This window comes from Equus caballus, chromosome 14 (genome assembly GCF_041296265.1).
Source record: "Equus caballus isolate H_3958 breed thoroughbred chromosome 14, TB-T2T, whole genome shotgun sequence".
NCBI lineage: Eukaryota > Metazoa > Chordata > Mammalia > Perissodactyla > Equidae > Equus > Equus caballus.
In genome coordinates, this window is record NC_091697.1 from 24,429,445 (window position 1) to 24,442,650 (window position 13,206).

Consider the following 13,206-nt stretch of genomic DNA (forward strand, 5'->3'; position numbering starts at 1 on the left):
ATGAATGAGTGAGTGAGCAAATGAACACGGGAGTGAAGAGAGGAGCACAGGAACGGATGGAAGAATGGTGAGAGAAGGAGCAAGTGACCCTGGGCCAGAGCATGGACTCTGGACCCCCGCAGCCCGCGGGTTCCAATCCCGGCTTTGCGATGCAAGTCCCATTTAACCTCTCCGTGCCTCAGTTTCCTCGTTTGTCAAACAAACGGGGTGGCGAGTTGTCGTGAGAAATAAACGAGTTAAAGGGTGTAAATCGCTTAGAACCACGCCCGGCAAGCTGAGCCCTCTGTAAGCTGTGCCTGCTAGAGAAACGCGCACGGAGCGCCTCCAGGTCGAGCCACCTACCGAGCAGCTGCACCTCGTCGGTGATGCCGTAGACGTCGATGAGCGCCCAGAGCGGGCCGCCCACGGCCACGCCGCAGTGGAAGAGCACCGGCTCGCCGTCGTTGACGCTGTAGAAGACGCGGCCGTGGCGGTCCGCCCAGTAGGCCAGCACGGTGTCGCGCAGCGCCAGGTTCTCGGGCAGCGCCTTGGCCCAGTAGCCGGGCCGCGTGACGAGGTCGGGGCAGGCGTACTTGGGGATGTCGTGCGCGCTCATGAGCGACGGGTCGTGCGCCGTGAAGCCGAAGCGCAGCGCGCCGCTCCAGCCGGGGCGCACGGCCACCAGGCGCAGCCGCACCTGCTCGTACAGCCGGATGGGCCGCTGCGTGAAGGTGACGCCGTTGCAGAAGCTGTTGCGCCGCGTGGCCCGGCGCGAGTGGCCGTCCAGCCGCACGTTCTTGCCCTTGGCCTGCGCGTGGAAGCGCGGCGCTTCGCCCAGCACCGGGCGCCGCTCGGGGCCGGGCCCGCAGCACGGCCGGGTGGCCAGGAGGCGCGCGGGCGGGCTGGACTCTGCGGGAGAGACAGGCGGGAGGGTTAGGCCCCGGAGCGCCGCCGCCCAGGTTCGTCCTTAACAATCGTTTCCATTTTAAATTCCATCTTGATTAGACGGGTAATTGAGAACGTTCCGGCCACCCCCAACCTGCCCAACGCTGCCACGGCGAAGTCACTAAACCCACTTCACAGAGGAGCACACCGAGCTGTGTTTGTGTGTGTGTGTCTGTCTGGTGAAGCCCTGTTCAGAGCTGTTTCCCTCCGGGACAGGCCAACAGCGATGAGCTTGTCACAACAGCCAGACTGGGGGCCACTGACTTGCCCATTCCCATCAAATCCCAGGGCATCTAGCGTCTTCCTCCAGGGGCCCCTTCTGGGCAGCGGAGTCCCTTCAAAGGCAACAGGGCCTTGGATTCTAGGGGAGTAGAGGGGGTCTTGGGCTGCTTGTTTCTGGGCAATTTGTTCAAAAGCAAGGCATAATAGGAAATAGAAAGCGTGCAGCCTTGGGATCCCCGACAGTAGAATAAGAGGCAAGATGAAGAGTGCTGCCTGGCAGCCCAGCTCTCTGGCACTTCCTGGCCATGTGATGTGCAGTAGACCCTGTCACTTCTCTAGACCACTGTCCTTGCTTGTAAAATAGGGACATTACTTAACTCATACAGCTACTAAAAGATCATGTGGATGAGGGTCCTTGGATACTGCCTGGCACAAGCTATGTGCTTCACAGGCAGCTAAGAATGTGATCACCATACTGAAGTTCCAGAGGAAGCCCAAGCCAGGACTCTGTGACTTCCCCTCCCCTTCACTCACAGAAAATGAAGGCATCTTTAGAAGCAAGCTTGGTTTTTCTAGAACATACACCTTTCAGGATTCATTTATAAGGGAGTTCTGCCCCAGAGGACCTGGAGAATCTTGGGCCTGTCTCCTTTCAAAGGGCCTGGCCTCTGGCCACAAGCCCCGCGCCGAGGGGTTCTATCCTCCCCGTTTCCTCCTGCGTCCCGGGGGCGGTTCCCAGAGGCTGCACGAGTGCCCGCTGCTCCTTCACAACAGCAGCTGGGGACAGTTTCCATGGGAGGTGGTCACAGATCACAATGGTCTGTGGTCATGGGAGAAGAGTAGCAACCCCAGGGAATGAGAGGCCGCTGCAGGGACCACGCCTCCCCTGGCCAGCCACGGGGCCGCTGTGCTCTGGGCACATCAGGGGTTCACTTAATCCTGAGGCTGATGGGAGCCAGGACAGGAGCACATGAAGAGGAAGAGGCCATGAGGAGGCAGACAAGCCAGGCCCCAGGGGAAGGGCACCCCAGTCATTAAGGGAGGAAACTGTTGGGAAGCTGGGAGGCCCCTCTGCAAACAGAAGCCACTGACCCACAGAAGACAAAAAGACAGATCTTGCTCGTTGCCTTCCTTGGTACAATGTTACCCATCGTAAGTTGAAAGCATGAAAATATCCTAAGTTGAAAATGCATTCAGTCCGCCCAACCTACGGAACATCCTAGCTTGGCCTCATTTACCTTAAACGTGCTCAGAACACTCACATTATCCCACAGTTGGGCAAAGCTGCTAACGCAAAGCCTATTTTATACTGAAGTGTTGACTATCTCATGTAATTCACTGAATACTGTACTGACAGTGACAGAATGGGCGTCTGGGTACAGAATGGGGTAGTGTATTTGTTGTTCACCCTTGTGACCGCAGGGCTGAATGGGAGCTGCGGCTGCCCAGCATCCCGAGAGGGGATCGTACTGCATATGGCTAGCCCAGGAAAAGACCAAAATTCAAAATCTGAAGTACAGTTTCTACTGAAAGCACATTGCCTTTGCACCATCGTAAAGTTGAAACATCGTAAGTTGAACCATTCTAAGTTGTGGGCTGTTGGCACACGGAATAAAGCCAACGACCCACATAAGGAAAAAGAACATAAGGAACTTTCGTATTCATCCATTTAACAAATGTTTAGTGAGCACCCATACGTGCCAGGCACCACGCTAGGCACTGGAAATACAGCACTCACCAGGACAGATAAAGTTCCCACTCTGATGGGGCTGACATTCCAGTGGGCAAAGGCAGACAACAAATAAAACATACTCTGCCTGGTGGGATGCATTACAGAGAAAAATGCAGCCAAGGGAGGGGGCAGAGAGGTTTTTTCTTAGGATTTCCAGGGAGGGCCTCTCTGATGAGTGACTTTTGAACAGAGACCTGAAAGAAGTGAGGGAGTGAGGCAGGAGGGTATCTGGGAGAAGAGTGGTCCAGGCAGGGGTAACAGCGAGTGCAAGGGCCCTGAGGTGGGACTGTGCTGGTGTGGCTGAGAAACAAGAAGGAAGCCAACGTAGCTGGAATGGCATGACCAAGTTGGAGAGCGGCAGGAAATGAGCCCAGAGCTGGGGCTGGGGCTGAGGGTGGGGAGAAGAGCCTATGGTGGTGGTTTTTCTTTAACCAGTTTACTCTGAGTGAGATGGGACATTCTTGGAGGTTTAGAGCAGAGAGGTGGTAGGACTCTCAGGCTGCTGTGTGGGGAGGGGACTGTTGAGATGTGGGGGGTGGGCAAGGAAGCTGGGGGCTAGGACAAGGCTACCGGATGATTCCAGAACAGGGGTGATGGTGGCTCAGATTGGCAGGCAGGACTAGTAAAGGTGGCGAGAAAGGGTCAGATTCTGGATATGTTGTGAGGGTAGTAGAGATTTGGAGGTTTTGGTTTTTAATGCAGGAAATAAAAAAAGCATTTGACTTGATGCTTTGGATGTTTAAACTATATTCAATAAATAAAACAATTTAAAAACACCTTTTGGTTCTATAACGAATATTGAAGGAGAAGCAGAGAGGTGGTGGAAAGGGCTGGGGAGGGACCACGGTGGGTCCTGTGGGGCAGCGGCTTGTCTGTCTCATTTTGACTCCTCTGTGCCCAGCCAGGCCTGGCACACACGGGCACTCGATGAATGCCAGAGGCTGCTTATTATGGTTGGATCGCGAGCAGACCTCAGAGATCATCTCGTCCAATGAGCCCATTTTACAGATGGGGAGATGGGCCCACGGAGGGGAGGGGCCAGCTAAGCTCAAGGCTAGTGGGGTCTGGGCAGGAACCCCTTTCCTGGGTTCTTCTGGCCAGGCCACTGTGATCTCAGGGAGAATGTCAGAGGTCACTCCCACCCAAGGAGGGCAGGGGGAGCCCTGGAGGGGCTGGCCAAGCACCACAGGCCCACAGGTCCTGGGCCACCATAAAAGGGGCCTCCAGTTTTCTGTGGCTCCCACCACACTTAGTCACGTGGGCATGGCCGCTGCTGCCTGCCCAGCATCCACTCCTCCTCTTCTGGCTACTGTGCCCCAATTTTCCTCAGGAGACCCAGCTTTCCCCCAGCTAGTGGGCTGACCTCACCCCAACTTTAGGAATTGGGGTATGAGCCAATTCCTAAACACAGTGGGGTGTGATCCAGTGAGCCTGGCCACTCGGATCATTGCAAACTTTTCAGCTTGGGGAGCCAGCCCTCTTTGCTTATAAGCCAGGTCGAGCCAGGTTTCTGATTCTCGCAACCAAAACTGTCCAGATTCACAGAGTCACCATGCATTCACTAAGCTGGTACAAGACACCAACTCTGGGCTGGTTACCCACCATGCATTTCCTCATCTAATCCTTATAATACCCCATGAGGCGAGGACCACGGATCCTCATCACACAGATGAAGAAATGGAGTTTCAGAGAGGTGGAGTCACTTGCCCAAAGTCACGCAGCCGGCTTAGCTAAAGGCAGAGCTGTGACTGAAGCTAGGTTTGTGTGACCCCCATCCTGCCTTTTTAGCCATTTTATCATACTCTCTCTGCTTTTGAGGAGCCAACACAGGACAGACAGAAGGGTTGAGTTGTTGACTTCTTATGTAGGAGAGGGATGCAAGAGGCCCCCTGCTGACTCCTGTTACCTCTGGGCAGGCCTGCTAGACATTGACTGGTGGAGGAGGGCAACAGACAAAATGTTCACTCCTCTATTCAGCCATCCATCCGTCCATCCGTCCATCCGTCCACCCATCCATCCATCTATGTGTCCATCCCATCTGTCTGCTCATCCTTTCATTGGTCCATCCATCTATCCATCTGTCCGTCCATCCATCCGTCCATCCTTTCTGCAGATGTATCTACTGGTGCCAGGCACTGAGGGTGCACAGGTGATCACATAATCCTGTCTTCATGGAGATCTGAGTCACCACATGGTGGAGAAGACACACATAGACAACGACAAGAGGGCAAGATAAAGAGCACCTTAGGCATCAGCACAGGGGGCTATAGGGCCTGAAGAAGTCCCTGGACTCAGCCAGGGGCTGGGGGGCGGGGGGTGATGCCCATAGAGCCAGGTCTTGAGGGAGAGGGAACATTCCAGGCTGAGGGAACACCAGAGGTGGGGGCAGCTGGACTTTGTGGGGAAGGTAAGTAATATGGTGGTGTGGCAGAGGGTGTATGAGGTTGGGTAGCCACTGCCTCCTAGGGGTGAGGGGTGAGGGGCTAGGGTGCCATCGATGTTGCAGGGACCAGAGGGCAAGGCCCTGAATGCCAGCCCGAGAGGCTCAGATCACACAGCGTAGGGGACAGGGAGCCACGAAGGGCTTCCAGCAGAGCAGGCCAGCACTGCCTGTTAGGGAGGGGCCCCACAGCAGTGACGACGGTGGACACAGAGGCAGCCTGCAGGCCATCTTGGGAACCACAAGGATAAGCACAAAGGCCCACTGGAGAGCTATTTCGGCAGGACCAAAATCAATGAGCGGGGGAAATACCAGCTGGGTGTAAACCGTCAGGAGAGGCCGCCGGGGGAGCGCAGAGCCTGCATTCTCCACGCCGGGCCCAGCAAGCCACCCAACTTCTGGGCTGCAGCTTCCTCCCCCATCCAACAGGCCGGATTCTCTCCAAGGTCCCCACAGCTGGCAGACTCTCCAGAAACATTAAATATGACCACAGATCAAAAGCCCTGTTGAGCACCAAAGACCACAGGTCACTCTTACTTGATTATTTTTATCTCCTCTGCCATCACTGTTGTTTTTCCAACCTTATCTCTCCTTCAGAGAGTTCCTTTACAGACGGCTTGGGAATCCTGAGCAGATGTTCTAGGGGAGTGGCCTGTGATTGACATGAGCAGAGGGGCACGAGCAGCTGTGCTGTTACTATCCGGGGCAGCTGCCTGCAAAGCCAACTATATGTTAGGATAAAATGCAGCCGCGTAACCAGCGAGGGTTACATGTTTGTTTAATCTGGAGTATATGATTGCACTTCCTTCAGGGAATGAGGGATAAACACTACTTCTTTCCCCACGCCAGAGTCCTGATGTGAGAGAAAGAAAACCAGAGTAAAAAGTTTCTAAGAGGACGTGTTATTTACACAAACTGAAAATGCATAAAGTAAAAGAACCACAAGAAGCAGTCTCCAAATTGTGCACAAACATCTGTTTTTCGCTCAGGGAAAGTGGCTTCTACAAGAAAAACTGTGGCCGTGGACCCCAGCGGCCCCGCAGAACATCCTAGTTCAGAGATATCAGTGGAAGCCCTGAACTTTATCACTTAAATTATTGCAATAAAAACTACAGCCACATTTTAGAGAGTTTGAGAAGGAAGAGAAAAACTGCCCCGACCTCCCCACTTTCACACCCTAACCTGCATCCCATCTTTCACCATCTCCGCCTGCCCATCCACGTCAGCCGCGCAGGCGGTGCCCTCGCTGTGTGCCACGCCTGTGTTGGATGTTTTCCATATGTGATTGCAGCTAATTCTCAAAACAAACCTTCACCTACAGGATTATTGTGTCCATTTTCCAGGAGAAAAACAAGGCTGGAGGCAGCAGAGGCGCTGCCCGCAGCCACGAGGAGAGTGCTGCCACGTGAACCCAGCTCTGTCTGACCCCGAACCGGTGCTCTTCCCTCCCCTTCCAACCTCCTTCCAGAAGACGTGCAGAAGTACTAAGTACTAAGGAGTACCAAGCACCTTTTGTAACTTCACTGCCATCAGAGCACACAGCCAATTCTGTTCCTGCCTCTTTTTTCTAACCCAACATTACATAAAAAGCATTTTCCCACACGGCTCCCAAGCATTCACTGTGCTCATGTTTCATGGCCACAGAATATTCCATCAAGGGCCAAATGTCCCCCACGGTTCCCCTCCTGGGGATCACTTCAGCTGTTCCCCCAAATGGCTCAGGCTACGGGCACAGAGGTTCCCGGTTGCTGGCACCAGGACCAGATTCAAATAGATACCCTGTCACTAGTGAGGAACCTTCTGCCAGGAAGACACCCCCACCCCACACCAGGGACCCCATGCCCGTTTCCTTCCACGCAAGGCTGAGGATGCGCCCCTGGCCAGTGGGCCCGCCACCTTTTCTGGCCCGGAATCGGGACCCTAAGAACAAGGCAGGTGGTGGGGTTTTCTGGGAGGTGGGGACCTGGTGGGGACCTCTGCAGTGGCCCATCCCGTGTGCACCGGGGAAGACGAAACAGTCCTGGCCCAACCTCATGGTGAATCAAAGACTGCCCCAGCCCGCCAAGCCCAGACAGGAGGGTCTTTCCAGCGTTTGGTCAAGGAAGCAACGCCCAACTCCAGAGATTTTGCGGGGTGGGCGGTGAGGAGCTGTGGGTGGTTAGAGAGGCGGGGACTCCGTTCTCACTAAATCATGTTGCCAGTGCCCAGCCTTGGGCAAGTCCTGCGGGAACTCAGGTGGACACAAGAGGCACTCTGGGGTGGCTCCGGGGTTTACTTGCATCCGTGTCTTAGAATGTCCCTGTGCTTTGTGGCTAATTTGCCTGAGGGTCCGTGGGCAAGTCAGGCGCCTGCCAGCGCTGCAGGTTTCCCATCTACAAAAGGTGCGCGATCTTAGATCCCCTCTCAGGCTGCTGGGAGGGGCGGCGAGAGCGCAGAGAGAGCCCCGCAGACCTGGCACATGGGAGATGCTCGCTAAACCTTCATTCCCTTCCCTGCGCGGAACCTCAGGTCCGGCCCCCGGGGGAGCCCCTCACCTCCATCTCTCCTGTGCTCTTAATTCTCTAAATCCCACTGTGAGAGGCCGTGAAAAAGAGCACAAGCTTGGAGCCAGACAGACCTGGGTTTAAATTCTGGTTTTGTCATTTCTTAGCTGTGTGATCTTGAGGTATGCGCTTAACTTCTCTGGGTCCCCCGACCAGATCTAGAAAAGCCTAAGAGTCATCGCCACCCTTCAAAATGGCTGTGGGAGGAAGGAGCCCACCTCGTCCGTCAGATACACGGGTGGGGCACATGGTGGGTGTTCACTAAACTCTGGTCCCTTCCTTAACACCAAATTTACTTCCTTTGATGAGAAAAGGTTTATTCCTGGGTCTGAGTGTCTACTTGGGGGTCTAGGGAAAGACACCCTGAACTGTTTCTCCCATGGAGGGCTGGTGATCTTGGCCAGGAAGGGCCTCTTGAAAACCCTGGGGTCACCTTCCTTTGGTGTCCACGGACAGAGGCCTATTTTCAAGCCATCCCAGCAGCATCCCACGTGCACTGTGCCACCCCCCGAATGATCCTCGCTCATCGTGCAGTCCAGCCTTCCTTTGATCTAAAAAGAGCCCAGGGAAATGGCACTGACCGCCAGGAGGACGGCAGGAAGCAGCAGCCCGGCTTCTCCGACCGCCGGATGACGGCTTCCAGAGTGTTGGCATTCAGCAGATGGCATCCTGGCTGAAATCTGCAGCAGACTCTGCTCCACCGGGAAAGGGACTCGCCACCCAGGAGCACAGTCCATCCTGCCCCTCCTTGCACAAGGGGATCTGACTGGCCTTTTGCGAGCCCCTGCGCTGTGCCGGCGGGGCCACATGCACTGGGCTGAGTCTTCGGGACAACATTCAGGGTGGGCTTTACCACAGCATTTCCCAGAGGAGGACACCAAGGCTGCGAAGCCAGGCGGTGGCAGGGAAGGGATGGGCTCAGGCCCTTGTCCCACAGGCCACTCCTCCTCCAAGGAAGCCACTCGTGACCTTTGGGGGCAGGGGTGTGAGCCTTGTTAAGGGCCATGAAAGCCATACAAGCCTCTGCCTCGAGACACACCCACGCTGCACGCACACCACCTGACCGCCAACTTCAGGGGCTTCCTGACCCACACGACATCCAATCTCAGACCATGGACCTCGAGTGAGAAATCTCTGGTTCAAGCGACATTTGCCCATGTCCAAAATTCAAACCAACGCTGTTGGCTCGGCGGTGGGAAGCAGCATGGGGTATACACGTGCGTGTGTGGGCACATGCGTGTGCATGCATGTGCGTGTGTGTGTTACAGAGGAAAAGGCAAGGCTGATATGTGGCAAGGCTTCCTGCCATGCAAGGCAGGGCACGGATCGGACTCCTCTGCCATTGGTGGGTTTGAAAGTGGGCTGGAAAAAAACAACCAAGCCTCCCTCGCCTCTGCCAAACGGGGCAGTGACATGCGCCCAGGGGACGGCTGCCAGCTTAAGGGGACTTTGTTCTGTCTCAGAGGCCTGGTCGGCCAGCACCCCGGATGGCATGGGGCCAGCCCACCCTGGAAACCGCCACCCTGCTCCTCCTCTCCCCTTTTCTTGCAAACAAAACCTGGTCTCTGTGGTGCGGCCCAGCCAGGAGGCCCACACTCCCGTCAACAGCTGCAAGGAGGCCCCGAGGGAGGCCGGAGGCCCCACGACATAGCCTGCTAGGAGGAAAGCTCGCTCTCTCCAGGCCTAAGCATCCCTCTTTGCTCAAGTCGGCTCAGATGTGCCACATTCCTGGGGGCTGAGGTTACCCCGACGCCACCCTCGAAGTGCGCTCAGTGGGGTCATGATGCCCAGCAGGCTCGACCCTCCACTGGGTGCCTCAGCTGAGGTCTTGGCTTGATAAACAGGCCCAGGCAGCTCCAACCTCAGGCACCGGCTCCCAGGGTCAGGGCCCCAGGCCGTGGAGGGGGGATGTGCCCTCATTCTTTCTCCAGTACATCACTTCCTCCTTCACTGACATTTATGGAGCTTCTGCTGCATGCCAGGGCCCCTGGAGCTGAGACCAGCAGGCGGGACGGCCACATACAGGCGTCATGACAGCTCAGGGTGCCAGCACAGAGGAGTGGGCTATGGGGCTGCTTCTCAGAGAAGCCACTCTGCAGACTTAGGAAGAAGTGGCTGGGAGGATGATAAGAGATGGGAAAGTGGGTTCAGGTACAGGGAACAGCACAGGCAAAGGCCTGGAGGTGAGAATGAGATGTGTGGACTTGAGGAGCCGCAGGGAATGTGGTGCAGAAAGGAGAGGGGCAGGTGCACAGGGAGTCAGCGGCTGCACCACAAAGGGTCTTAAAGGTCGTGCAGAGGAGGTTAAGGTCCTCAAGAAGGCTCTGGGGGCCACTGAAGGTTTGGAGCAGGGAAGAATCCCCGAGGACCTGCCTCTCTGAAGAATGGGATTCAGGCCCTGGGTCTTCCCATAGCAACTGTCCCTTCCTCTCCGCCTCGCCTGTCAAAATGACCCAGCACAGCAGGAGTGAGAGAAACAGTCCAGATTTCAAACGTCGCTTCCAACGGCTGGCACAGGCCTGCTCCCCGGCACCTGCTTCTTCTCCAGGCAGCCCCTGGCGGCAGCTGGCTGATAAGCTGGCCGAGTCTGCCAGCTCTCTCCTTCTCTTTCCTTGAGGGCAGCCATTCCCGGGACCGGGTGGTGCCCAGAAGCTGGCTGCTCGCTAACCTCAGCCGCAGGTGGGGACCTGCAGGGCCCCGGTCCCAACAGATCCACTGGTTCTGCCTTCCACAGTCAAAAGCAGCACCAGAGAGGGAGGAAGCTCTCCTTGAACATCGCTGCTCTCGCTCCTGGAGCTGACGAAATGTTCTTCACCAGCCCCACTGCAGGGCCGTGCTCGCCGGCCCTGAGGGGTGCGGGCCCACCTCTGGCAGACCCAGCATGGGCCTGGGGCTCACCACACCCGCTCACTCCTTGCCACACCCTGCCAGGTGGCTCCCAGAGGAGAAAACTGAGGCCCAGAGAGGCAGACGTCCTTGCTGGGGGCGGCCCAGCCTGTGCGGGCAGTGCCTGTTTTTGTACCTGGTCCTGTCTCACCCGAAGGCCACATCCTTCCTGTTTTATGCCTCCCTTCTCCCCCCTACCTGCTGGCCAGCAAGAAAAAAATCTAGACTATATACAAGTAGCATCAGCCACCTTCTGGCAAAGAGGGTGAGCGTGCCCCGCCTTGGTCTCGGGGAAGGGTGGGGGGTGGATGTCATCAATCAGCTTGTTCTGAGCAGCTCAAAGGCCACACACGGTTTGGCAGAACTTGGGATGAACAATAAGTAAAGCATCTAAAAAAGGAAAGCCAGTGACAGATTAGAGAGGGGGATGGAGCCCGAGCGCCTAACTTCCCGAAGGTCTGCAGAAAGAATTCGGGGTGGGGCATGATCAGAGAGGCAGAGCCCCCAGGGGGTGACGCAGAGCCTGCGACTGGCCCTCCGATGACCCGACTTGTGATCTTCCCAACAGTGCTAAAGGAGGTGACGGCTACCAGACCCACTGCCAGTGAGGAAGGGAGGCTCAGAGAGGTTGAGAGAGCGGCCTAAGGCCACACAGCCGGGAAGTGGTGGAATAGGCATTTGGACCCATACTAGCCTGGCTCCCAAGGCTAGGAAGGAGAAGCTATGGCTGTTTCGGGCAAAGTATAGAAGTCATCCCTGCAGGGAAGGCCCAGAGCACAGGGCCTGGCACACAGTAGGTCCTCAACTAATGTTGATTCCTTCCCCGCCATGTTTGGCTCTGAGGCCCACCTTGAGAAGTGACTCTGAAGGGTACCTTCCACTCTGCTTTCCCCTCTGAAGACCAGCTTTCTCTTTCCTTCACCCTGTCCACCACGCAGGCCTTCCTCCAAATGCCCAAGAGCTCACGAGAGCAGGGGAGTGTGGACCCACGATGCCCCTCACCCGAGACATAAAGGAGAAGTGTCAGAAGTGCAAACTGGGGCCCTGATAGGAATCTCCATCCCATCTGTCCTAAGCTCTGATGATGTGAGTGTCATTGGCTCAGTTGGGCCTCTCTACGGCCCTATGGACCCATTTCCCAGATGAGGACATCAGGCCCAGCGGGGTAGGGGCTCGCCCAAGACCATGGTACAGGTAAGCACCTGGGTCAGGATTTGACTGAAATCTGAATCCAAAGCCCAGGTGTGCTCTTGACCATGATGTGGAATTGCTTCCCTAGCCAACCAGTGGGTACTGCAGTAATCTATCACAGGGACGCGAGAGGGGCGACACAGCAGGACCATTTGGTGCCATGGCTCCTCTCCCCTCCATCAATTTCAGAAGCACACGTTCCTTGCCTTCAAGGAATCTGAAGCCACCTTCTGGTAAAGAGGGTGAGCCATGCCCACATATGCAGTCCCCATCTAATGTTGGGCTCAGACTTCTCCTGGACTCTCCTATTTATTCCTCATCACAATCCCATGAGGGAGGTACCATCATTATCCCCATCCTAAAGATGAGAAAATGGAAGCCCAGAGAGGGGAAGTGACTTGCTGAGGATCACACAGCTTAGATATAGTAGAACTGTGATTTGAACTTGAGACTGCCTCTAAAACCAGTGCTCTTTCCACCACATCTCTTGAGATGCCAGCCAAAGACCCCATCTGTAAATCTGTGTGTGACCCTGCTCAAGGCTCTGGTCCTCAGTGTCCGATCCGCCAAATGGTAGGTGGGACGTGGTGATTCCGAGCACTCTCTGGTCCTGGGAACAGAGAGCCTGAGTGAGCTGTCTGCAGGGATGAGAGGCTGCACCATCCCCGGAGACAGGGAAATTCCGCTCTCCCATTTCCTGCCCTTGAATCGCCCAGAACCTTGAGGAGAAGCAAAGCTCTTCTGAGGGGTGAGGATCCCTCCCGTGGAATGGAAAGTTACCAAGCAGACTCGGCTTTGGAGACACGGGCATGCGTGTGCCCACCCAGCTCATAAATCCATCATCCTTAGGGGAACAGGAAGGAGCACACGTGCCCAGGGATAGAACTGTGATAGAAACAACGTGTAATGTTGAGGATATAAACAAAACACATTTTAATAGCTATGGGCATTCTGCCGACTGCCGGCACTGCCCCCGACACCCCCACCCCACCCGTTTCCCCAAATGGATTACTCATTAAGGAACTTTCCCCCACTGCCCAGAAGTGGGGCAAGAGGCCAGCTCTGAGCTGCCCTGAGGCTCAGTAATAAGAACGAAGGGAGGGCCCCGTGGCCAAGGGGCTGAGTTCACGTGCTCCACTTCGGTGGTCCAGGGTGTCACCGGTTTGGATGCTGGGCACGGACGTGGCACCGCTCAACAGGCCATGTTGAGTTGGCGTCCCACATGCCACAACCAGAAGGACCCACAACTAAAATATACAACTATGTAC

The 13,206-nt window shown here is 55.9% G+C and overlaps 1 protein-coding gene across 3 annotated transcripts in view; it reads right to left on the reverse strand.

Moving 5' to 3' along the window:
- NEURL1B (neuralized E3 ubiquitin protein ligase 1B) overlaps positions 1-13,206 on the reverse strand; it is a 43,069-nt gene that overhangs the window by 20,717 nt on the left and 9,146 nt on the right. For all 3 annotated transcript variants that reach the window (XM_070232913.1, XM_070232915.1, XM_070232916.1), the window contains exon 2: positions 343-888. In XM_070232913.1, coding sequence (XP_070089014.1) covers positions 343-888 — 546 coding nt within the window. The remainder of the gene's footprint in view (positions 1-342; positions 889-13,206) is intronic.